The sequence below is a fragment of the Dendropsophus ebraccatus genome, chromosome 7 (genome assembly GCF_027789765.1).
Source record: "Dendropsophus ebraccatus isolate aDenEbr1 chromosome 7, aDenEbr1.pat, whole genome shotgun sequence".
NCBI classification, from domain to species: Eukaryota; Metazoa; Chordata; class Amphibia; order Anura; family Hylidae; genus Dendropsophus; species Dendropsophus ebraccatus.
Window position 1 is genome coordinate 91086680 of NC_091460.1, and position 27033 is coordinate 91113712.

The 27033-nt window shown below is 44.5% G+C and overlaps 1 protein-coding gene across 2 annotated transcripts in view; it reads left to right on the forward strand.

The window, feature by feature from the left end:
- The window catches only part of HMG20B (high mobility group 20B), a 43163-nt gene extending 16499 nt beyond the window's left edge, over positions 1–26664 (forward strand). For both annotated transcript variants that reach the window (XM_069977891.1, XM_069977890.1), the window contains exons 2-10: positions 2377–2436; positions 13148–13256; positions 13394–13597; positions 14008–14128; positions 14240–14292; positions 16662–16740; positions 21208–21423; positions 24242–24374; positions 26506–26664. In XM_069977891.1, coding sequence (XP_069833992.1) covers positions 2402–2436; positions 13148–13256; positions 13394–13597; positions 14008–14128; positions 14240–14292; positions 16662–16740; positions 21208–21423; positions 24242–24374; positions 26506–26518 — 963 coding nt within the window. In that variant the 5' untranslated portion in view covers positions 2377–2401 and the 3' untranslated portion in view covers positions 26519–26664. The remainder of the gene's footprint in view (positions 1–2376; positions 2437–13147; positions 13257–13393; positions 13598–14007; positions 14129–14239; positions 14293–16661; positions 16741–21207; positions 21424–24241; positions 24375–26505) is intronic.
- Positions 26665–27033: the final 369 nt, after the last annotated feature.

Here is a 27033-nt window from a genome sequence, read left to right on the forward strand (position 1 = left end):
TGCTGGAGTCAGGAATGGCTGCTAGAGACTAGAGGATTTCACATGGAGCAGCTGCTACTGGAGACTGGAGGACCTCACATGGAGCGGCTGCTGCTGGAGACTGGAGGACCTCACATGGAGCGGCTGCTGCTGGAGACTGGAGGACCTCACATAGAGCAGCTGCTGCTGGAGACTGGAGAGCCTCACTTGGAGAGGCTTATGATGATGACTGGGGGACCTCACATGGAGCGGCTTCTGCTGGAGACTGAGGTACCTCACATGGAGCGACTGCTGCTGGAAACTGAAGGACCTCACTTGGAGAGGCTGCACTCTACTTGAATGCCCGATTACAACGATATGTAACTAGCATAACTTTTATTTTATTTGACAGCTATTAAAAAATTCAAACCTTTAAAAAAAAAAAAAACTATGTTCCCTAAAATTGCTCTATTCCAATCATTTATAACTCTTATCCTTTGGTCTATGGGGCTGTGTAAGGGGTACATAGCGGTACTAAATGTTTTTGTTTATTTTTATTTATAAAATGGGAAAAGGGGGGGTGATTCAAACTTTTATTAGGGGAGGGGATTTTTTTTTATTAATAAAAACACCCCCACCCCCTTCTTTACATACCGTAAAGACTATGGGGGCAACTATAAGGAGCAAACAAGCGCTGGCAGCCATTACATGCGGCGGCAGCAGTGAGCGGGTGAGTCTGCTAGATCATCCGGGCAGCCCATAGCATATAGCAACTATCTGCTGCCGCCGCTCTTGTTCCCCGGAGTAATGGCAGCAGATCGTTGCTGTATGAGTCGTTTGACTTTCAACAGTGTTGAAAGACAAACCACTGCAGGGATCAGCCGACATTGTTGCTTTCTATCACACGGACCGGCCGAATGCGGCCGATAATCGTTCAGTGTAATAGGGACTTAATTTTGTTAGCCCCCGGGGAGACTTCTATATGCACAGCCATGATCTCCCATTAAGATCAATGCTGTGTATATAATAAAGTACTGATCCATCAGCAGACTAGATAGATGGATTGCCGAGCTGGGATCAGCGTCATTCTGATGCTGAGGCCATGCCTGGCCAGTGTAGCGGATCTCCCCCTGCGCGATCGCATCTTGGGGGGGCAGATCCGCCACTAGACATCGGGGAGAGGGGCATCGCAGGGCATTTAAATGCAGCTGTCATGTTTGAGAGCTGCATTTAACGTCCTAATTAGCCAACTTCCGCATCCGCTAACAGCCGCGGTCTTGGGCTGTTGAAAGCAGTAAGGATTGCGGCGGTTCAGAGCTGTTATAATTATGTTATATTATATTATAATTATCAATGTTATAATTGAGTTTTCATATGAATTTTATAAATGTTCCTCCTCAATATAGTTTATGTTCTAACAATCAAAGGACCTTATTTATTAAAACCAGAAAAAACACTTTCTGGATGCTGTATGATTGTATTAGTGTAATATGAAGATATTCTGTGTAAGAAGCCGTAGCAGTAACCTCTCTTTGGGAGAAGATTTCGTGTGTGTGTGTGTGTGCGCGCGCTATGGCTGGAGCAGCCATGTTTGAGAGAGAGGCAGAAATTAAAGGGGCATTCTGGGAAAAAAGTCCTATTTAGCTATCCCTGTGCCGCTGCAGTGCAAGGTCATTGCTTATGTTCCCCCACCGGGCTCCCAATCCTGTATTCTCCTGTATCTTTGCCTTATTCACTCAGAAGTCACCCCCAAATCATGTAGGATGGTAGGAAAAAGCTGCTGAGCCAGATCTACTTTACACCAGTGTGATACATATCTCCCCTAGTGTCTGATTGGCCATTTATGAAGGAATCTGAGTATTTCCCTGATAAAATTCATGAGTCGGAGCTGCGGACTATAAACTCCACAGCCCTGAATATGAAGGCTGAGATTCTAGGCTCTATTTTAACTTGCATCATTCAAATTTAAAGTGGGTCTAGCAGCAAATTTGGCAATTCCAACCTGACACAAGTGCTGCTTGTAGAGCAAAAATCTGCAGCTATATATAATTATGTACACACATGGCAGCATGTAAATGAGGGCAGCCCTTTATCCCTTGTGTACTGACCTACTCAACCCCTCCCCCCTCCTATTGCACCAAACCCCAAATTTACTAGTTAATAAAAGATAACATTACCATACTCTTTAACAGTAAAAAGGATCAACATGATAAAGGTAAGTGCGCTCTCCCTGTTAGAAATTCCTAACCTGCTGCTAGATTCCCTTTAAGCCATATAATCACATCTTTCTGTGTTTTATACTTTGCATTGCCCCTAAGCAGTGTTAGGACTTGACTGAGATGTTATGGATGCAATAAGTAAACTGTCATTTAAACACAATGAAATAAAATCTAATTCGTTTCCATCTTTCTGTAACAGGTCATACCACAGATACTGAGAGATCATGTCTCAGGCAGCAAAGCATCTCACTGGAGTATTGTGAGTATTGCCTTAAATCCTATCTTCATTTTCTTAGGGTACTTTTAGAACGGCCGATATGAGGTCTCTCTGCATGTCAATCACGGGCTCCCCGCCCAGATGGCTAGTTGCTGCCCCTTCTCCCTTTCACAGATCTAGAGTATAATAAACATAATAGATTTACTGTATTTTCCGGCGTATAAGATGACTTTTTAACCCCAAAAAATCTTGTTGTGGGTCGTCCTATACGCTGGGTATAGTCACCCCATACGGTGGGGGGGCTCAAAAATGGCCCGCATCCCCACCGTATGGGGCGACTATTTAAAAAAAAAAACCCCAAAAAAACAGTTAACTCACCTGGGCCCGTTTCTGGTTTCCACTGCCCCATACAGTGGAGATGCAGGCCATTTTTGAGCCCACCCACCATATGGGGTGACTGTGGTTCAGGGAAGAAACAGAGTGCTGCACCTCACACCTATGGCTGATACTAGTGCCGCTAGGCTAAATAAAAAACACATCAGAATTTTGTGTATGAATTGATCAAGCCATACTGCCCCATGTACCTCGTGCCGGTATCTGATACACATGGGTCCCTACACTAAGTCCACACCGTGCCAGTCAGTGGCCACCAACCCCGCAGGCGTGCACAGTCAGGGAACGGGGGCCATGGGATGGCCCTGCGACCGCCATGCCACAGGACCAGACCCAAAAACACCACACCAGAACCCGGCCAGCACCGCCGGCGGAGAAGGTCGCCCCCAAGCAGCACAAGTCTGGATAAGGAATTACACTCACCATAGCTGCAGCAAACAGAATGGGAAAAAACAGGAGGGATTAAAACCATGTGCACTCAGGTGTCTCCTGCTAATTGCGGTCATGTGGGTCTCACCAGGAGGAGTGCAAAACACGGAGAAAAGAGAGAAACAAAATGCGGTTCAGGGAAGAAACAGAGTGCTGCACCTCACACCTATGGCTGATACTAGTGCCCCTAGGCTAAATAAAAAACACATCAGAATTTTGTGTATGAATTGATCAAGCCATACTGCCCCATGCACCTCGTGCCGGTATCTGATACACATGGGTCCCTACACTAAGTCCACACCGTGCCAGTCAGTGGCCACCAACCCCGGGGGTGACTGTACCCAGCGTATAAGACGACCCCCGACTTCTGACAAGATTTTTGGGGGTTAAAAAGTCATCTTATACGCCGAAAAATATGGTAAATCTATTATGTTTATTATACTCTAGATCTGTGAAAGGGAGAAGGAGCAGCAACTAGCCATCTGGGCGGGGAGCCCGTGATTGAGGCCGGTCAGGCAGGGGTTAACCTTTTTCGGCATATAAGGCGAATCCCTGACAATCTGATTAAAAGATTAAAAGTCAGGGGTCGTCTTATACGCCCAGTCGCCTTATACGCCGGAAAATACGGTACAAATGGATGACTAATTTTGGGATGTTAATCTTCATCAGCAAATACCGTATAAGGGGTCACACAAGTGCAACATAAATACGTGTAGAAATGTTGCCAAGCACGCCCACAGTAGGTGGACCAAAAAGGGGGGAGAAACACTTTCAAAATATTCCCCTTCACACCAACAATAAGTGTATATATACATTCCTACTGTCAATGTGCTGTGTAGTAGGAATATATACTGTATATATGATCCTGCTGTGAAGGGGTTTTTATTTGTGTCATTGGCCCTGCTCACATTAGTGTTCCAGAAGACGACGATTATGACAGGCAGCCGCGATCACACAGCTGCCTGCCATTAACCTGAAACTTTAGGGAGCATAGTATAAATCAACTGCAGCAGTAAAATTATAAAGGTAAAGAAGTAGTTTTATTATGCTGCCCAAGGCAGGGAGAGGGGCGGCAACTAGTCATCTGCCTGTCGGGAATGATTGACAGGCAGAGACCCATTAGTGGCCACTCTGGCTGTCAATTTTTCCCATACTGAGAGGCAGAAGAGCAGTGACTAGTCACAAGTAAATAGAAGGAAGACAAAAAATAGAAGCAGGGCACCTCATAGGGTGACACTGTCAGAGATCAATAGTGCAGGTGATGTGGATGTAGGCGCTCACCTGATGTTCAGTCACAACTACCTATAAAAGCATTTCCAACATCGGGCCCAAGGTGCGGTTGCAGCTAAAGATCCACTACTGTGAGGTAGAACCATACTGATACACAGAATCCAGACTAAAACAGAAAAGGGGGATATATACCTCTGCGCACACCATGTAGTCTACTGTGATAACTACTGATTTTATTGTTTAAAAAAGGGTAACGCATTTCAGGACCTTACATCGTCCCTTCATCAGACGTAAATAGAGCTGAGCGAGCAGTGAAATAGTATAAGTGCTCTAGGCGGGCCGAGAGCGTTCGTGCCCTAGTGTAGCGCCGCTTTTTGTGGTGTTGCTGATTGTCTCCCCCTGCCTGGGGGGGGGGGGGGCCCACAGTGGCTAGAGAGTCGCTTTAATTTTACCTCACAACACACTGACTGATCTCCACACAAGATCCTTTTTCCTATACTGCTCTGGAATCTGTGACTGTTCTGTTTCCCTGCCCCTTGGCCAGATGCTCATTGATTGGTGTGATGTCAGTGGTGGGCAGGGTTAGAAATAAAGTGTTACAGCTTGCCTGGCAACAGAAGAGACCAAGTTCATGGGAGGAGGAGGACAGAGGAGCCAAGACCATGTGGACCAGGAAGTGAGGATTTTCTGAACCTTTAGGGTATGTGCACACTGAGGAAAAGGCGAGGAATTTCAGCTTGAAATTCCTCCCGTAAAATTATGTGCAGAGCAAAGTTCCTTGTGTTCAATGGGTTTTCTGCTCTGTTGTTCACGCTGCAGAATTTCCGAGCAGAATTTTCTGCTGTAGATCTGCTAGAGGAATCCTATAGAAGTCAATGGGGGGCTTAAATTCTGCCTGAAAACGTTCTGCTTCAATTCCTCGAAAATTGCTGTGTGCATATACCCTAAGGCTGCATTCCCACGTTCCGTGATCCTAACGGATCACGGACGTGGAATGCATGTACCGGAGTCCCCCCGTGCCCGGACAGCATCTGTAATTAGATGCTGGGAGTGGGGGAGACTGTATTCATAAGCGCCGCGCTGTAGTAACAGCACCGCGCGGCTGATTCATTACAGCACAGCGCTTATGAACAGTCTCCCCCGCTCCCAGCATCTAATTACAGATGCTGTCCGGGCGCGGGGGGACTCCGGTACATGCATTCCACGTCCGTGATCCGTCAGGATCACGGAATGTGGGAATGCAGCCTTAGGGCGGGTTTACACTACGGAATTCTCGCGGACAATGTCCGCGGAATTCCGTCAGCTGTCCGCCCGCACACCTGGGTGCCTTTTCGCTGGCCCCATAGACACTATTCTATGGGCCGGCGTATTCCACTATACGCTGAAAGAAGTGTCATGTCACTTCTTTTAGCGGATCGCGGAATACGCCGGCCCATAGAATGGTGTCTATGGAGCCGGCGGAAAAGCGCGTGCCCGTGCGGGCGGACAGCTGACGGAATTCCGCGGACATTGATTTGATATGACCAAAAATGCACAATTTTGCACTTTGGGATTTTTTTGCGCTGACGCCGGTTACCGTGCGAGATCAGGAATGTGATTAATTAATAGTTCGGGCGATTACGCACGCGGCGATAGCAAACATGTTAGTTTATTTATTTATTTATTTATTTATTTACTTTTCCCTGGGGGACTTCTAGTATAAGTGCTTTGATCTCTCATAGAGATCTCTGCAGCATAGATATGCTGCAGAGATCCATGAGATAGGCACTCGTTTACTTCCGGCTGCTGCAGCCGGAAGTTAAACGAGTGACGAGCCGGGGACGGCGCCATCTTGGAGCGGTCCCCGGCCGGCTTCAGAAACTGAGATCGCTCCTCCGGGATAACGTCCCGGGGGAGCGATCTCCGCCACTAGACACCAGGGATAAGCTGAATCCGGTAATCGGATGCAGCTGTCATGTTTGACAGCTGCATCTGATTACTGTATTAGCGGGCACGGCGATCGGACCATGCCCGCTAATCCCTCCGGTCCGGGCTACAAGAGGCACCCGGGACCGCCGCGGTTCAGAGCGGGGTCGCTGCGCGGCCCCACTCTGAACTCCCTTACCGGCAATAGGGCGTAAATATACGCCCTATGTCGTTAAGGGGTTAAGCTCCATTTACTTCAATGGAACTTAGTTTGAAACCACACCCAATGGAACTTAGTTTGAAACCACACCCAATCTCGAGACGAGAGGGGGAAAAGTGGCCATGTTTTTGTAGCGCTGGATAACCCCTTTAAAGTTGGAGTTAAAGAGGAAGTTTTTACCCTTACCTTCCTTTGGATAGCTCCACCTTCCAGATTTTCCCTTCCTCTTAAAATCTTTATTACCTGTATTATTATGAAAGCTGAGATTTCTTGCTGTTTTTTTTTTCTGGGATAAAACACCCCCTTTTTTTTTTTTTTAGTAAGTTTTTCAACACTTTACCATTCATGAATTGCTGTTCACTGTATGTGATCTAGTTTATAGACTTTGTTCACAAATGGCATTTTTGTTGCATTGTTTTTTTTGTTTTTTTTGCTGTGAAATGCCGCTATTTGACTGCAATTTCGCAATTTACTGGAAAATTGTTGCAAAAGCGCAGCAAAAACTCAGTGTTAACACAGCCTTACGATGCAACTGCTGCCTTCAATATACAGTAGTGATGGTACTATTCATACTCTTAAAGGGGTATTCCCCCCAAAATTATTTTTGCATTAATACGTAGCTTTCCATCTTTCCAATATAAAGTTATTACGGATTCTGCACAGTTTTGCTGTTATCCAGCTGCATTCACCTCCATGGATTGCATAGAATCATCAGACCTCCACACCGACACGCTCCCTGCTCCTGGCCCCCACCCTCCGTGTCGGCATCACGTGTCCTCAGTCCCAGCACAGTGAAGTGACTGAGAACACTGATGGGGTGGCTGCTGTTACAGAGGGAGACAGTGATCAGCACAGCTGTGACTGTCTCCCTCTCTAACAGCAGCCACCCGGTCACCCCCTGTGTCCAGAGCCTTCCGGCAGCACTCACCCGCATCACACAGCCCCCTGGCCCACAACCAACCGCCCCCTCACTCACCCGAGGCATAGCCGCTGCACCCCCCCCCCCGCGGCAAGCTCCGCCCCCAACGATCGACCACGGCAAGCTCCACCCCCGATCGCGCACAGCAAGCTCCGCCCCATCACCCGCCCACGGCAAGCTCCGCCCCCCATCACCCACGGCAAGCTCCGTCCCCGCGATCGCCCACGGCAAGCTCCGCCCCATCACCTGCGACAAGCTCCGCCCCCCGTTGCCCCTACGCCGTCGCCCCCAACTCAGCTCTGCTACCTCGTCGCCCCCAACTCAGCTCTGCTACCCCGTCGCCCCCAACTCAGCTCTGCTACGCTGTCATCATCTCCTTCATTGTCTCAGCTTTGCTACTTCATCATCATCAGGCAGAAGCATTGCATGATGGGAAATGTAGTTTCCTATCTTGGATATACATTGGCTTTTAGAAAAACTTGTAACTCAGGAACGGCAGCAGCTAGAAAGATGGGAGATGGCTCAAAATACTCAGAGGGACTTGGTGAGTAAGGCCAGCTAGGTTTGGGAGCATTTCATTTTTTTAGCTCTTGGGGGGAGTACCCCTTTAAGAACAGGATCAATGTCGCTAATGGTGTCAAGCTACATAGCTTCTAAACACCCCATTACTTTCAATTTCTTATCCCATTTTTTTCCAGTCATTCCTAGTGAACATATCACGCTAAAAACTTTGATCAGTAATTGAAGAGATGGTATAGATTCATTCAGTCTGCTCGTGTATTTCTTTTATAAGATACATTTTTGTTTCTGCATACAGTGTGTGTGTGTGTGTATATATATATATATATATATATATATATATATATATATATATATATATATATATATATATATATATAATTACAGTGGTAACTTGGTTTAAGAGCGTTTTGGTTTAAGAGCTCAGTTTTTCAAAATTGTGTCTTGGTTTAAGAGCATTGCTTTGGTGTAAGAGCTCCCTATACTGGGTGGGAGGGTGAGTGGAGGAGGGGCATGGCCTGCTACAGCACTGTACTCGGACCCAGGAAGTCTCCCTCACCTTCCAAATCATAGCAATACATAGGCAACACACACACACTATATATATATATATATATATATATATATATATATATATATATATATATATATACCGTACTTTCTGGCATATACAGTAAGACGACCCCCAATTTTTCCTGTTAAAATATAGAGTTTGGCATATACTCGCCGTATAAGACTATATGACTATAGTCCGTATAGGACTTTCATAGCCAATAGCCAAAGGAGTTCTAAATAGCATGGAATTTAGAGCTTGTTCTCCATCAAGGCTGAGAGGTATTTGGCACCAGGCTTAATGGGGTGTCCAGCATTACAAAAACATGGCCGCTTTCTTCCGGCGCCAGCACCACTTTTGTCTCCAGTTTGGGTGCAGGTTTTGTAAATCCATTCCATTGAAGTCTATAGAGCTTAATTGCAAACTACATCTGAACTGGAGACAAGAGTGGTGCTGTCTCCGGTGCCAGTGGTGCTGGCCATGTTTTTGTAGCGCTGGATGACACCTTTAACAAATCTGTTTAGGAGTTATATTAAAGGAGAAGTTCGTCGAAAAACTTTTATCCCTATTCCCTCCCCACATAAGAAGTTATATAACTTCTCAATGTATACCCATTACTGATAATATCCCCTTACCAGACTTTCCCTGTGGTCTCCAGCCGCCAGAAGTTGCATACTTCCGCTTTTTGTGCTTACATCACAATGAGTCCCAGGTCCCCTGCACTGTCTTGGGTCGTGATGTGTGGCCGGCCGCGTCACGATCCGGGGTGTTCCTGAGGCGTTCCTGTGAGCTGTCGGCACGCCTGTGAGCCTTGGCATGCCTCCCAGCTCATAGATCTGCAGGCCGTACAATCAGCACGCCTCCCAGCTTATGCATGTGCTGCCCAGCCAATCAGAGCACGTCTTCTTCCTGGACCTCCCACTTCTGGTCACATGGTTCTCAAAGCAGAGAAAACCATGTGACCGCTCTGTACCTAGCCAGGAGCAGCATTATTTTTTTTTTTTTATAGATGGCTAGTGTGAGCTGAGGTCAGCCTTGCTGTCCCCTCCCACAGCAGTGCACACAGTGCAGCAGGGCACCAGGGAGATCAGTGCTGGGCTCTGCTGTCAGTATAATTGTCAGCTATATACACTAGATAGAAGAAGAAGCTGCAGCAGTGTACACTAACAAAGCAGCAGCACCAGCCAGATCAGTGCTGGACTTTGTTGTCAGTATAGTTGTCAGTGAATAGAACAACCTGCAGCAGTCTACACTGACACAGCAGCAGCAGGGCACCTCCCAGCTTCAGTACTGATAATCTGTACTGAAGCTGGGAGGTGTTCTATTACTCCAGTGTTAGTGTGCACTGCTGCAGGTTGTTCTATTCAGTGTATATAGATGAGGATAACACTGAGAACAGACCCAGTACTGATCTCCCTGGTGCCCTGCTGCTGCTGCTACAGTATGCCTTACACCTCAATGCAAATCTGTTTCTGGATGTACTGAGTATTGCCAAACTCAAAGATGATTAGCAAGTACAAGTATATATGTATATACACCAGTGCTAACAACAGCTCTGTGTTCTTGTACTTGCTAATCATCTTTGAGTTTGGCAATACTCGGTACATTCAGGAACAGAAATTTGCATTGAGGTGTAAGGCACCAGAACAGGGGTGGGAGGTGAGGTGGATAAAGGTATGACAGGCTTATGCTGTTACTGAAACACCTCCGTCTGTTCACTGATCATAAAGTGAAGAAGGGGGGAGGGCAGGGGGAGATAGCCTGGCAGACACTGGACAGAGGATGCAGGGGGCAGAGATATAGGCTAAGAAGAGGAATATGAATATTCAGAAGGGGGGTGGGACAGAGGAGAGGGGCATGTACAGTAGGCGTGACAGAGGAACAGCAACAAGGAAGAGGTGGGGGGAGCTCAGACAGGAAGTTGGGAGAGACCAGGTGATGATCAGAACAGGTGATCTGGGGGTCAGAGTGGCGATTATGGGCTCAAACTGTTACTATACAAAAAGTTTACATGATCCCTTGTTTATTTGGTAATTACTTTTTTGAACAGACCTCGGAATTCTCCTTTAAAAAGGTAGGCAGTAGCATCCAGAAGGAGCTCTACTCCAACACTGCAAAAAAGAGGTCCCTAACAGTTTTACAATATACCCCATAACTTACGGCATTCCCTGAAGATATGTTGGAGGGTGCCCTGCTCAATGAGACAGCGCCAAATGGCTAAGGTAGATGTGCGGGGAAAAAAGACTATGAAGGGATATGGTATCGATAAAATATTTCTTTACTGGTCCTCCTTGTGTTTGACACAAAATAAGATCTTTGAAGCTGTAATATAAAAATAATAATAATTTTCCAGATAGAATAAGGAATTCTACTTCACAAGTAAGATTTCCAACTATAGCATGTTAAGGGTCGGGGTATCAGGTTGGTGAAATTTTTGTAACCACTCTAGTAGAGACATATGGGGGAGATCGAAGGGTGTTAAATTTAGACTGGTGCAAACTGGCCACAGCAACCAATCACAACTCCTCTTTCCATTCATCAGAGCTGGAAGCTGAGCTGTAGTTGGTTGCTGTGGCCAGTTTGCACCAATATAAATTTTACACCCTTTGATAAATCTCCCCCATAGTCCGCAGCTATTCAGGAGAAAGGAAAGAGAAGGACGATTTGCCTCACGTTTTATGGTGCATTTACACAGACTGATTTATCTGACAGATTTTTTAAGCCAAACTAGGAATGGATTTGAAAAGAGGATAGATCCCAGTCTTTATTTCCTTTATGACCTGTTCTCTGTTTAGTCTGTTCCTGGCTTTGGCTTCAAAGATCTGTCAGATAAATCTTTCTGTATAAAGGATGTGCCTATGGAAGGAAAGAGTGCGCAGGGGAGGGGAAATCTAAAAGGTTACACAATATGCTGGATAGAGTCTACAACATCTGCTAAATGAAATCGCTCAGCTGCTTGTCAGGGTGCATTTGCTACAAACATTCCTTGTGAGTCTCATCAGTCCTAGAAGAGGTGGGAGCTGGGGGAACAGGAGACCAAATAGGGACATTCAAGTGCATAGGCGCCATTTGGAGCTTCAAGAATTCTGCGAAGACTGAATTCTGAAAAGGTAGACTGCCAGATAGTAGTTATATACAGCAAGCATGACAGCCATGATGCCATAAGAGGTTGGGCTCACACTACAGTTTTTTTAATTTGTTGTGTTGTTTTTTTTTTTTCCATTTTATGCATTTTTTTCATTGACTTCTATTTATTTAAAAAAAAAAATCAAAAAACGAATCAAAAGGAATAGTTTTTTTGCATACATGGTAAACGTTTGTGTAAGCTAAAAAAAATGCTTTTTTATTATTTATTTTTTTTACAATAGAAGTCAATGGAAAAACGGATGCACACAAATGCATTCGTTTTTTTCCATCTGTTTTCTTTCCAGGATAAAAAAAATGGACTGCAAAAACACAATGTGAACTTAGTCTTAGCTGTCATCACTGAACCAGGAACTCTGTGGCACCTATTGCCCTAACATCAGGAGAGTTGACTGGGAGATCCTTAGAGAAGTGCTGGATATAGAACCTGGAAGGGTCTCCAGCAAATAAAACCTTTTGGGAGTATAGACAGCTGACATCCTACCATAGAGATGAGACTGGTCCACCTGGTCAATAGCCCTGCCATGTACCCCCCCATGCTAAAACTGTGCTGGTAACTGGCAGCACAGTGAGTACTCATAGGTTCGGGGTACTTGATAGAATTTAGTTTGCCCCTTAAAAAAAAAAAAAAAAAAAAGCCTTTATATACTGCTACATACTCACCAAATAAATATTGATTACCATACACGGGTGAAAGAATCTTTTGCAGGTATGACAGTCCTAAATGGGACTCAGGTGCCCTAATGGGGACTGGGATCAGAATTGACAAACTAATGCTGCGTTTACACGGAACGATAATTTGCCCAATCGTACGATTAACGATTTCGAAGTAACTATTTTTTTTTTTATAACGATCAGCGTTTAAATGGAACGGTATATCGTACGGAAAATTTGTTTTGTGATCACTTAAGCCTATCTCGGACATAGGTAAAATTGGTTAACGACTGTTTACACGGAACAATATGCAAATTTTTAGTGAACGACGATTTAAGAACATGTTCAAAGATCAAAATAAACGATTCCTTACTCGTCGTTCGATCGTTTGCTGCGTTTACACGTACGATTATCGTTCAAATTCGATAGTTATCGTACAAATTCGCACAATCGTTCCGTGTAAACGCAGCATAAGTTAAGTGCTGTGGAATAAGTTGTTGCTACACGAATAAAATGATCAAATTATGTTGGTTAGTGCTGTGTTTGTGGTTATGCAAAACAGGAGTCCGTGGAGCCTCGGTTGCGAGTCTCAAAACACGGGATATCCCGTGTTTTGAGACTCGCAACCGAGGCTCCACGGACTCCTGTTTTGCATATTTAAATTTTTGGGGGCATCAGTGAAAACTCTTGAGTACTTCATTGGAATTTTTTTCACTGTTCTCCTTGAGTTCAGTGATAACCACAAACACAGTTATCTTAATGCTTTTGTCCTTTCTATGTTTTTTAGGCATCCTGTGGCCAAAACACATAGCGGCAATTTTCTAGTGGCAGTCAAACAGGAGAAGGTTGATGTGCCCAGACCAAGTGGAGGGAAGGGCCCGTCACCTGAGGAAGAGGTAACCGAATATCCTGGAGACTCTGATGTATTGCACTACATTTATTTCTTTACTTGTATGTTACGAATACAATGTGTGCACAAAGCGTTCTGCATGCTCCCATTCTGAAGGGTTTCTGCTTCTTTACCTGCATTTAGCCTGTGAAGAAGAGAGGATGGCCCAAAGGAAAGAAACGGAAAAAAATCTTACCTAATGGACCGAAAGCTCCTGTGACTGGTTACGTTCGCTTTCTGAATGAGCGCAGAGAACAGATCCGAACCCAGCATCCTGATTTACCTTTCCCGGAGATAACAAAGATGCTGGGAGCGGAGTGGAGTACATTGCCGACTCAGGAAAAGCAGGTCTGTAATATGCAATGTGTAATGGAACGCGTTATTTACCCTCTTAGCTGCACCTGTCACTTTATAAAAATATACTTTGTTTCTTTTCTTTACGGAAATCCTCACAGTTTGGTGCTTGTATGCCCCTGCAGCATTGCTAATAATTCTGCTTTACAGAACATGATCTAAACTGCCCCGTGGACTAAGTCTTTATGTGGGACTGAAGATGCTGGGATCTTCATAAAATTACTTGTTGCTGTAGTTTTGTATGGAGAGTAGTACAGGCGTGGTGCAGCACTGCCACCTCCTGTTATTCTCCATACACTGCTGACTTTGTACAAGTGATTTGGAAGGTGCTCATACACGCATATTTAGCAGTCTTGCTGTGATCAGCATGTTTGCCTTTTTTGATAAAAACTATTTTATTTTAGAGGTATCTGGATGATGCAGAAAGGGAAAAGCAACAATACATGAAGGAACTTAGAGAGTATCAGCAGTCTGAAGCCTATAAGATATGTGCAGAAAAGATTCAGGAGAAAAAGATCAAAAAAGGTGAGAACATTTGTTCATGTGTTTGTATTCTCACTTGTGATGTTACTAGGTGTAAAATATATACAGATATTTGGATTTATTAAATGTTTTTCTGTCTTCACAATCCTAAAGAAGAGAGCAGTTCCTCCTCTGCAGCCACTGTACTAAATGGACACACACAAAAAGTAAGTAGCATAATAGGAATGGAAGAAGTATAATGTTGCATCACATTAGTCACAGGTAAGCTGGTAAAAATGTCAAATGTTTATTTAAAGGGAAATTATAAGCAGGTTAGACACATCTAACCTGGTAATATGTCCCTATAGTGCACAGGGCCTTGAGGATGACTGTAAGATGCATTTAACCTGGTGATATGTCCCTATAGTACATGGGGCGCTGAGGATGAAGGTTTACTTCGCTTACCTTTATCCTCAGTGCCATTTAAATTTGTAGTTCATTCCCTATGCAAATGAGGCAGTTTAGCACACTGGGGCAAGACTACCACCTTCAGTGAACCAATTCAACCTGGCCAAACCGCCTCTCCTTATGAATATTAAGCTGGGGCTCTGCTGCAGTGAGTGCCGGAGTGACCTCCCTGCAGAACGCTGCCCCAGTATTACTTAGAAGGGAGGATGGGTGACGATGGTAGTCTTGCCCCCAGTGTGCTAAATTGCCTCATTTGCATAAGAAATAAACTACAATAACAAAACTGGCACAAAAGATCAAGGTTAGTAAACTACCATCATCCTCTGCTTTCTGTACACTATAGGGACATATCATCAGGTTAAAAGCGTCTAACTTGCTGTTAGGAGACAGCAATGAATTGTAATCAGAGGTCAGGACAGGCAGTGCAAAAACTTGTAATCCTAAACTGTAGGAACAAATGCACAGAAAAACAGGAATTAATCCTATTGCTTAGGTCCGAGTGCGATGGAAAGAACGAAGATAAGGCAATGTCCTTCTGCCCTAAGCTTTTAAGTTTATATAATTACACTGACTGGTTGTAACATTAAAACCACTTACAAGGGAGATACAAGGAATCTGCAAAGTCTTCAGACCCCGCCGCAGTTTTCATAATTTATGTTGCTGTACTATGCCAAAATTTTTTAAAAAAATCAAGTTTCCTTCATCATTCTGCACTTAAAGGGATATTCTGGGGAAAATGTACTTTTCCCCTATCCACAGGATAGGGGAAAAGTAGGTGGTCACGGTGGGTCCAACCTATGAACCTCTGGCAATCTCCGAAGCGGGCTCTGCCGTCTTTGGTATGAATAGAGCCCTGGGTGGGCACGCGACCTGCGGCTCTATTCATTCCTATGGGGCGATGGAAAGTGTAGAGTACAGCGCTCTTCCGCCGAGCTCTATAGGCATATCTGTCTGCAGGGGGCATACCTGGAGGGGCTTATCCAACTGCAGGGTGGCATACCTGGCTAGGAGCACATTCGGCTACAGGGGGCATCCCGGGCTAGGGGCACATCTTGCTGCAGGGGGCATGCCTAGCAGAAAGGGGCATATCCTGCTACAGATGGCTGCATATCTAGCAGTATAGCATCTAGCTACAGAGTGGGCGTTATTACTGGCCACAGGGGCTGTTATTATTGGGAAAGGGGCATTAATAATGGTAACAGGGGGCATTATTACCAGGAAACTGATTTATTATTGGGGAAGGGGGGCATTATTGCTGACTACAGGGGACATTAATATTAGACATTACAACTGGCATTATTACTTACAGGTCAGTCACATTACTATGGGGGCATCTGATCTGGGAATCAAGTGCTGACAGGGATTTTTTACTACAGAGCCTATGGCTGCAGTGTGATCTTGGCCTCATGAAGGCTACGTTGTTAATTAATCGCATCCTTGGGGGTACTCAGCTGGAGCATCTCATCTAATATGGGTACTTTACTTGAAAAGGTTGCGAATCACTGGGCTAGCCTGTCTGATCCTATGCTACATAACAGTTACTTGAGCACCAGATACCATAACTTAGCGCCGGACAGATTAAAATAAGAGTTATATTTCCTGATTCAGAGTGAGAAGTCCTATTATACATGGTCCTTACTGTAATCAGTAGCTGCTGACAGGTGTGCTTTATTATGCAAGGAGCTTCCCCTAGTATCACATACAAAAGAACTATATAATGTACTCCCAGGGCTATAATAATGGTGGTGGAGAAACAGGACAAGAGCAGAGGTAAGTTGTAAGAGACGAGAAGAGTGTGAAAGTCACTCAGAGCATTGTGCCTCAGATTAAAATTCTGGGTGGTTCAGTGAATATATACATATTGGGGGGAGTAAACAAAGGGTGTAAAATTTAGACTGGTGCAAACTGGCCACATCAACGAATTACAACTCAGCTTCCAGCTCTGGTGAAAGAAAAGCTGAGCTGAGGTTGGTTGCTGTGGCCAGTTTGCACCAGTCTAAATTTTACACCCTTTGATGAATCTCCCCCATTGTCTTGTCTTTGGGGAAACACTTGTTCTGTATCTTAAAAATTCTGTATGACATTTGTATTTAGTGCAGCAATAAATCATATAATGTGCCCTTTTCAGGCTGGAGATTCTCATAGCGACATCTTATCGGCCTTTGATGTGCCGATCTTTACTGAAGAATTCTTGGACCAAAACAAAGGTGATTATTTAATCATCATATTTTATTAATACTACTTGTGCTGTGTTTTATACATTACGTGGGTTATGACGCAGGTACTGTACCATTTCAGAGTGTTTAAACCTGTGGGTTAGCTATTCAATGTTAGCTGGCTTTGTTTCTGTTTGTTCTGTATAAGGTGTCTTAAAAAGCCTTTAAATGGGGACTTACAATCAATGAATTATAAATATGCAAAAAAAACCTGTGGAGCCTCATTTAAGAGTCTCAAAACACAGGACTAGCCAGATATTCCTCCGGGAAGGACCCAGCCAGGAGATGGCTCCTGTAGGGAAACCACCAAAGCAATCATATTAAGTTGCCTATGTCAATGTAATGACAAGGGAAAGACCAAGGCCAGGTATCCATCCAAAGACAGCTGTTTTCTGGGTGTTGCCCCTCATCAATCAATAAATTATTCTACTTTAATATTTGGAAGTGTGAGCTTGGGCTATTTTTTGCATTACTACAGTTGAGTTGCATCTCGCTAGAGAATCTTCACCCAGAAAAGACAGGCGGTGAGATTATAGGAACATTTATAAACCTGCAGCTCATCATTGTAGGGACTTGTCTACTATATTACTGTACTCCTGGTCTCTAAGAATAAGGCAAAAATTATATCTCCAGCAAGATTCTGTGCAAGTGTGAAGGTTTCTGAATGCTACCAGGAACTGTCCAATAACTGCAAGGACAGTATGTATATCCCACTGTTTTGGCAATCTACACCACTCAAAATACCCTATCTACACCAAAGAGATCACTTACTGCCATATATTAATCAATTCGAATTTCTTTATAGAAAAATTTACATTTTAGTAACAAAAAGTGATGAATCCCACACAAGAAAGGCCGCACACCAGACTGGCATAGATCACAATAGTATAAATAAACTAGTGCTTACTAGCTGACATGGATAGGCTCCATCCCTCCAACCATGACAGCTAATGAGCACTAGTTTATTTATACTATTGTGATCTCTGTAAGTCTGGTGTGCTGCCTTTCTTGTGTGGGATTCATCACTTTTTATTATGTTTTAATTTTTTTATAAAGATATTTGCATTGATTAATATATGGCAGTAAGTGATCTATGTGGTGTAGATAGGATATGATGATGTAATCCTGTAGCTCAGCCACACAAGAGAGACTGACATCCTGTCTACATGTTGGAGCTGAGTCATGTGATCTGGAGTAGGACACAATGTAAGATTTCAGGATGCATGGATGTAACTCAGCTGGAATGAAGCAAGTTTACACTCTTTAACCTCTTAAGGACATATGATGTACCCATACGTCATATGTCCTCATTAGCACTTCAAAGCGGGGCCAGGCGGCGACCCCGCTTTGAAGCGCCGCGGTCCCGGGTGCCGCGTGTAGCCCGGGACCGCCGTTATTAGCGGGCACGGTCTGATCGCCGTGCCCGCTAATTAGCTAATCGGAGGCAGATGTCAAAGTTGACAGCTGCCTTCGATTACCGGAGGCAACCTTTCCCTGGGGTCTAGTGGGGGAGATCGCTCCTCCCTATTTGATGCCGGCCGGGGACTCATCCAAGATGGCGCCGTCCCCGCAGCAGCCGAAAGCAAACGAGTGCCGATCTCATTGATCTTTGCTGTATATCTATACAGCAAAGATCTCAATGAGAGATCAAAGTATATAAACTAGAAGTCCCCTAGGGGGGCTTCTAGTATATGTGTAAAAAAAAAAAAAAAAAAGTGTTTATAGTAAAAAGCCCCCTCCCCTAATAAAAGTCTGAATCACCCCCCTTTTCACAGGTTTTAAATAAAAGTAAACAAATAAATAAATAAACATGTTTGGTATCGCCGTGTTCATAATCGCCCGAACTATTAATTAATCGCATTCCTGATCTCGCACGGTAAACGGCGAACAAAAAGTCATATATGCGCAATCAAGGTACCGATAGAAAGAACACATCATGGTGCAAAAAATGACACAGCCCCATAGACCCAAGAATAAAAGCGCTATAAGCCTGGGAATGGAGCGATTTTAAGGAACGTATATTTGTTAACAATGGTTTGAATTTTTTATAGGCCATCAGATACGATTAAAACGATATATAACATGTATAACTTATATTGTAACGACTTGAGGAACATGCATAACAAGTCAGTTTTACCCCAGGGCAAATGGTGTAAAAACACAGTTCCCTCAAATAAAAGAAATGCGTTTTTTTTTTGTTTTTTTTTCAATTTCACCACACATTGAATTTTTTGTCTGGTTTCATAGTGTACCAAATGCAAAAATTCATCCTGTCATTGCAAAGTACAATTAGTGACGCAAAAAATAAGGGCGCATGTGGGTTTCTAGGTGGAAAAATGCAAGTGCTATGGCCTTTCAAACACAAGGAGGAAAAAGCAAAAACGAAAATGGGCCCCGTCCTTAAAGGGTTAAATGGCCAAGAAATCAAGTTTCTTTAATGGTCAATTTAAAAAAAAAAAAAACTTGATGAAAGAAATAAAAAAAAAAAAAATCTCTCGTTTACAAGATTACCGTATTTTTCGCTTTATAGGACGCGCCTTTTGATAAGACGCACCCCTGATTTTAGGGGGGAAAAATAGAAAAAAAAATATTTAGCTCATTGTCACAGTTTGGAGATAGCAGCAGTGTGATTGGTGCCAATCCCCCCATATAGTGCCCCACATAGTAGCCAATGCCCCCATATAGTGCCCCACATAGTAGCCAATGCCCCCATATAGTGCCCCACATAGTAGCCAAAGCCCCCATATAGTGCCCCACATAGTAGCCAATGCCCCCATATAGTGCCCACATAGTAGCCAATGCCCCCATATAGTGCCCCCCATAGTAGCCAATGCCCTCATATAGTAGCCAATGCCCCCATACAGTGCCCCCATAATAGCCAATGCCCCCATACAGTGCCCCCATTGTAGCCAGTGCCCCCCATAGTAGCCAATGCCCCCATACAGTAGCCAATGCCCCCATACAGTGCCCCCATAATAGCCAATGCCCCCATACAGTCCCCCCATTGTAGCCAGTGCCCCCCATAGTAGCCAATGCCCCCATACAGTGCCCCCATAGTAGCCAATGCCGCCATACAGTAGCCAATGCCCCCTGCGACCAGAAAAACAACAAACAGGTTACTCACCTGTCCGCCGACACCAGCAGCTCCTCTCCCGACACTCGGGTCTCCCGTCATCCTCCGCCACAGGCAGTGGGGTACAGAGAGACTGCCTGTGCCAGAAGTGTCCTGCAGCCGCTGCAGAACACTTCCGGGACACAGGCAGCGTCTCTGTACCCCGCTGCCTGTGCCGGAGGATGACGGGAGACCCGAGTGTCGGGAGAGGAGCTGCTGGTGCTGGCGGACAGGTGAGTAGGACAGCGATCCCCTCCGCCCGCCCAGCCCGCCCCCTCCATCGCCGCTTAGCCGATCAGGAGCCCAGGAAAGTGCTGCTCATTGCACTTTCCCGGGCTTCTGATCGGCTCAGCTGAGCGGCGATAGAAGGGGCGGGCTGGGCGGGCGGAGAGGATCACTCAGGGCCGCTCACTATGCATATGCATAGTGAGCGGCAATACAGGGGGCGGGCGGGACGGCTTCCTTGCGGTGCTCAGCACTGCTTGGGAGCCGTCTTCGCTTTATAGGACGCACTTGGTTTTTCCTCCCACTTTGGGAGGAAAAAAAGTGCGTCTTATAAAGCGAAAAATACGGTAAATGTTTTTGCCCCAACAATGGACTGCGTAAATTGGTGCGGTCATTTAAAAGAAAAGCGAAAAAAAAACAACCTCTTGACATGTCACAAGGACACTAATGAGGAGTAGTGTGCAGTAGCTTTCATCCAGGCAGCTCCATTATAACTCTATAGGGCTGCCTAGACAGATGATTGATAGCGGTGAAATGTAGCTTGCTGCTTCCCGCCTGTGACATGTTTGAAGTTTTTTGATGGCCGGTATGCCTTATTACCAAAACTTCCTGATCTGTGGGCATCAGATGGACTTGACCACCACCAGTTCTTATAATGAGACATGTGAGTTCTCTGTGTTTCCCTGTACTGTGGAACTATAATGAACTTATACTTTTTGTTTTAGCAGCGCTGTGAGTCTGTAAACCTATTTTAAAACAGGCCTGACCAAGACTGTTCCATTAATTAATAGCAATAGATGTGATTAAAGGTAATTTTTCCCAGGATGCTGCCTATCTGTACCTCACCATCTGAGGTCAGCAGATTAGCAGGTTAGAGAAGGGTTCCAGGCCTAGTATTATTTAAGCTATCAAATAAATTTAAGGGGGGAATCCACGACCAGCTGGGTATTAGACGGAATAGGTTCAGGAGGTTACTGAAAACTGAAACTTTTGGGAAGACTTGGCTGACAATCTGAGATTTCTGGATTTCCAGTCACCTGTCTGGTATATGACTAGGTAATAAAACTTTTTTCAATTACTAATCATTTAAATTTTTTGTCTTTTAAATCTTTTCACTAAAGTCCGTGAGGCAGAACTAAGGAGATTACGCAAAGTAAACATGGAGTTTGAGGAGCAGAATGCCATCTTACAGCGACATACTGAAAGTATGAACAGTGCTAAAGAGCGGCTAGAACAAGAGCTGGCGCAAGAGGAGCGGCAAACCATGATCCTTCAACAACAACTACAAACTATCCGACAGATATTACTCACCAGTTTCTCATCGCTCCCAATTCCAGGTAAATCATTATTAAGTATTTAACATTACTGATCATGCAAAAAGCATAGGGGACAAGTATGAGATCACAGGAGGTCCGACCTCCGTGCCCCCCCAGGATCTCTAGATCGTGCCTTGCTGCTTTGTTTTAAATGGAGGCACGGAAAAGCGTGTGATCTGCAGCTCCATTCATTCATCTTCCCGCTCCTCAGCTGATCACTGTAACTTTTAAACAGGCTGGTTATCAGCCGCATGAGCATTTCTAGCTGCACACCCTGCTGATAATTATCCTGTATGAAATTCCCTTAAGCCTAATGATAAGCTGAGCTGACACACTCGCTTTTCATCATTCCCTCTTTCCCATCACAGACAGGAGTCCAATGAAAGGTGACATCCATATACAGATAAGAAATATGGTTTCAATACAGTAGTGCATGTCTTATAGCATTGTCCGCATAGTAGTAAAAGTACAGTTTTAGTTTGCTTTAACCCCTTAGCGACCCATGACATATCTAATACGTCATGGCGCCGCGGGGGGTGTTCAGAGCGGGGTCCCGCCGGGACCCCGCTCTGAACGGCGCTGATCCCGGCTGACACGTGCAGCCGGGCAGTGCCTCTGTTAGCCGGCGCGGGTCCCGTTGCCGCGCCGGCTAATTAAGCACTTCAATGCAGCTGTCAAACCTGACAGCTGCATTGAAGGGCTTCAGACATCACATCCCTGGTGTCTAGTGGGTCGGATCTCCCCCCCGCGATGCGATCGCGGGGGGGGAGATCCGTTCTTCTGCCCGTGCCGGGCCTCAGCGTCGGAATGACGCTGATCCCGGCTCGGCAGTAGATTGCTATGGCCTGCAGCAGGCCATAGCAATCTATGACCGATCTCATGGATCTTTGCTGTGTATATACACAGCATTGATCTCTATGAGAGATCATTGCTGTGTATATACAAGTCCCCCAAGGGGGCTTCTAGTGTATGTAAAAAAAAAAAGTAAAAAAGTGTTTTTATTAATAAAAAATCCCCTCCCCTAATAAAAGTCCAAATCACCCCCCTTTTCCCATTTTATAAATATAAATTAATAAATAAATAAATAAACATATTTAGTATCGCCGCGCGCGTAATCGCCCGAACTATTAATTAATCACATTCCTGATCTCGCACGGTAAACGGCGTAAGCGCAAAAAAATCCCAAAGTGCAAAATTGCGAATTTTTGGTCGCATCAAATCCAGAAAAAATGTAATAAAAAGCGATCAAAAAGTCGTATATGCGCAATCAAGGTACCGGTAGAAAGAACGCATCATGGCGCAAAAACTGACACCTCACACAGCCCCATAGACCAAAGGATAAAAGCGCTATAAGCCTGGGAATGGAGCGATTTTAAGTGACATATATTTGTTAACAATGGTTTGAATTTTTTACAGGCCATCCGATACAATATAAGTTATACATGTTATATATCATAGTAATCGTAACGACTTGAGGAACATGCATAACAAGTCAGTTTTACCATAGGGCGAACGGCGTAAATGCAAAACTCCCCGAAATCAAAACAAATTCGTTTTTTTTTTTTCAATTTGACAGCGCAAATGATTTTTTTTTCCGGTTTCACAACATATTTTATGGAAAAATTATGCCTGTAATTGCAAAGTACAATTGATTTCGCAAAAAATAAGCACTCATATAAGTCTCTAGGTGAAAAAATGCAAGCGCTATGGACTTTTAAACATAAAATGGAAAAAGCAAAAGCGCAAAAACGAAAATTGGCTTGGACCTTAAGGGGTCAACCACTTCACGTTAGCTATTAGGCTACTTACATTCCATCTACTGATGCCCTTACAGTAGGAATGTGGGGACTTGTTTCAGGCACTACTTCAGTGTGATCAGCCCTGCACACTTTAAAATGTCAGCGGCTGGCACAATAAAAAACACCAGCAATCACTCTTGTCTGCCATTAACCCCATTAAATGCCACGGCTAGTGTTGTGTGAATCTGTCAAACTGTTTGGGTTCGATAACGTTACATAAACACTGTGTTTGCTTCTCCAGAAGTTGGATGCTGCCCTAAGGCTGCAAAAAAACATGGATACAGACTGTGGCCCATGGCTGTATCCATGTTTTCCAGGCCTCTAGGGCAGCATCCAACTTCTCCAGCCATGGAACTTGTAGACTGCTCCTGTCACTGACAGAAAGAGGTCTTTCACTTGCCATCCTTCTGTCTGATCGGCAATCTGCTCCTAGAGTCTGCCTCAGGCACGATTTTTAAGAGCAGTGCGCTGATCCATGCTGTAAATAAGTAAACAGTGTAAACAAAAAGAGGAAAAAACTCCAGCGAGAAAAAAGGTTTATTTCAAAGTAAAACTTTTTTACTGGAGTTCCCCTTTAATAAAAAGGAATCAACAATTCCCATCTATACCAATATTTTACTAATAAAAACTATAGATCATGACTCCCCAAACAGCTCTGTAGGTGGAAGAATACAAACCTTCTGGCTCTTAGGAGCAGTAAATGTAGAGCGCTGACCTCTGGTCATGAAGGGGTTATTACGGGGTGTGGACTTTACACGGCTCTCAAATCTCATTCTGTGGGTAAAGGTTTAGTGGTGACACTCTCTGGCCGCACCAGTCTTTGTTACTAACAGTAACACAGACTGGGTTGATCATGTTTATTTATATAATTTTTTACATTGACTTTGGCCGTTTGCTTAAGGGTCAAGGTATTGTGGCCAGTGAGCGTCCAACAGAGAAGGTTGACATAAAACCTAGAACGTTAAGAATATTTAGATCCAGGCTTCTGACAGTGTCTCATCTTTGCATAGAGTTATAATGGCTTTTTTCTCACGTTGTAGGAACAGGAGAGACTCCGACAGTGGGAAATCTTGATGTTTACATGGCTAAGCTCCACAGTGTTATAGAAGGAAACCCAGCCCAGCATGAGAAATTGGTCCTCAGGATAAAGGAAATTCTATCCAGAATAAACAGGTAAGTTTTGTGAGCCCTAAAACAGTTGTTTAGATTTATTCTGCTATTTTTAGGCCATGTTCACACAATATAAAAATAAGGGTAAAACATGGCCATATTTGGATAAATACAGCCTGAAATAAAAAAAAAAAAAAAAGATTTCAGACTGTATTTATCCAAATATGGACGTATTTTACCCTTGTTTTTACGTTGTGTGAACATGGCCTTAAAGTGCATTTCAGCAAATCCCATTGACTGTCTGACCTGGAGAGCATCCTTACACCTTCAATCACCCATTGTGACCCATTGTAGGCATAGGCTATCATTTAGAGATCCCAGTGTTGACCCTCAGTAGTAGTTCTGGCTGTGTAGAAGTATACTATGGGGGAGATTTTATCAAACATGGTGTAAAGTGAAACTGGCTCAGTTGCCCCTAGCAACCAATCAGATTCCACCTTTCATTTTCCAAAGAGTCTGTGAGGAATGAAAGGTGGAATCTGATTGGTTGCTAGGGGCAACTGAGCCAGTTTCACTTTACACCATGTTTGATAAATCTCCCCCATAGTGTTTCCCATGTGCAGGCTATTCATATATATTACATGACCAATTCTCATCTGATCCCATTCCGTGAGGCAGCAGAAACCTATGCATTTGCTATGATGAACATTTGTGATATAGAATGTTGGCCTGTAATGAAACTTGCAGCTTAGTCCTTAGGGTATATTCACACGGACGGGCTCGCAGCGAGATTCTCGCTGCGAGCCTGGCAGTTCCCATACACTACATACTTGCTGCGGTCTAAACGACCGCAGCGAGTATGTAATTATACCGCCCTTAACCCCTTCTGCTCCCCCGCTGTAAGCATACTTTACCTGTCCTTGCTGCACGGGTCCGGCGTCCTGCTCTCCCGCCCGGCCAATCAGTGGCTGCGGCTGGGCAACACACTAATTGGCCGGACAGGAGAGCAGGACGCCGGACCCGTGCAGCAAGGACAGGTAATGTATGCTTACAGCGGCGGAGCAGAAGGGGTTAAGGGCGGTATAATTACATACTCGCTGCGGTCGTTTAGACCGCAGCAAGTATGTAGTGTATGGGAACTGCCAGGACCTGCCGGGCTCGCAGCGAGATTCTCGCTGCGAGCCCGTCCGTGTGAATATACCCTTAAAGTGAAGCTGTCTGCTACAATTCATGTTCTAAACTACTGACACGATTAGATGCTGTTAGGACACGGATATCATATCTGCCTGTGCTTGCATAGCTTATTCTTTGGTGCAAAGTATGTGTAGGCCTTACAGCCCTCACCATTTCAGGGGCTTGGATTAAAAGCATTTTTCTACCGTCTGGTAGACACCTATATGCAAGACACAAGGGGGAGATTTATCAGACATCATGTAAAGTGAAACTGACTCCGTTGCCCCTAGCAAACCAATCAGATTCCACCGTTCATTCCTCAGACCTGTTTTTGGAAAATGAAAGGTGGACTCTGATTGCTAGGGGCAACTGAGCCTGTTTCACTTTACACCATGTTTGTTGAATCTCCCCCAATGTGTCTTTTTGCCTGAACAGCATCACCAGCGAGGAACATGAATTTTAGATGAGTCAGCTTAGTCTTGGAAATGAAATAGATGTAATTTTAGGTGCTATAAATGTGTAGATAAAATGCAGTCTGTGATTCTTACCAGCTCAGCCCAGCAAACTGATGCTTCCTCTGTAAGATCAACCTCCTTTAAGGGAACAAATCAGCACAATTGTGCCGAAAATTTTCCCTGCAGCACAGTATAGATTTACTGTGCAGCTCCCTGAGCATACCAGCTACTGCTGCAGCAGTAACCTTACATTGGGTGGGGGGGGGGGGGGAGGAGTTTTATTGAGGTGAGAGGCCAATGGCGGGACTTCAACCAGTCATCTGGGTAGGGAGCCGCCCGTGACTAGTCACTAATCTCTGCCTATTCTGTCAACCTGCACTGCGATGATGATCTCACTGCCTGTCAATCATCCCTGCAGCCACATACATATGGACTTGCGATGCATTGCAATCCCTCACTAATTCTGACTTCAGTTGGGGGAAGGGAAAGTTATTTATTTATTCATTTTTACTTTTCATTTAGATTTTTAACCAGCTTTGGCTACTTTTGTCTTTTTTTTCCTGCAGTGATCATCTGTAACATATGCTTCTCCTGTAGAGAAAATCTAAGACTAACTGGTTGACGTCCAAGATTACCAGCAAGCTGCTGTGCTTGAAGATATTTCGAATGGGCATGTAATAATACTGTGGTTTTAGGAAAATAAAATAGTAAATAACCATTTAAAATTTCCACTTTGTTTACTGAATGCGTGTGCATATGTTTTTGTTTTTCCCCATAGCTTGTATGTATGTCTTGTTGAAACCTATTTACATGCTGTAATTACGTTATGGGTTTTCAGTGTGGTTTCAGAAATAGAAAATCTGCAGCTGCCATAGTGCTGGTGCACACAGCTCCAAGCACAAAGTCCTTTTGTGGCCAGAATTGTGGAGTTATAATAATATGTATAGCGTTATTGTCACTGATGGCTGCAGAGACTCATGCACTACCACATGGTATGGCAAAAGAGAAGAGAAAAAGAGACAAAATCTGCTGCATCCTTAACCCATTCTCAGCCTATTGGTAGGCTCAAGTGCTCCACCACTTATCAGTGACCA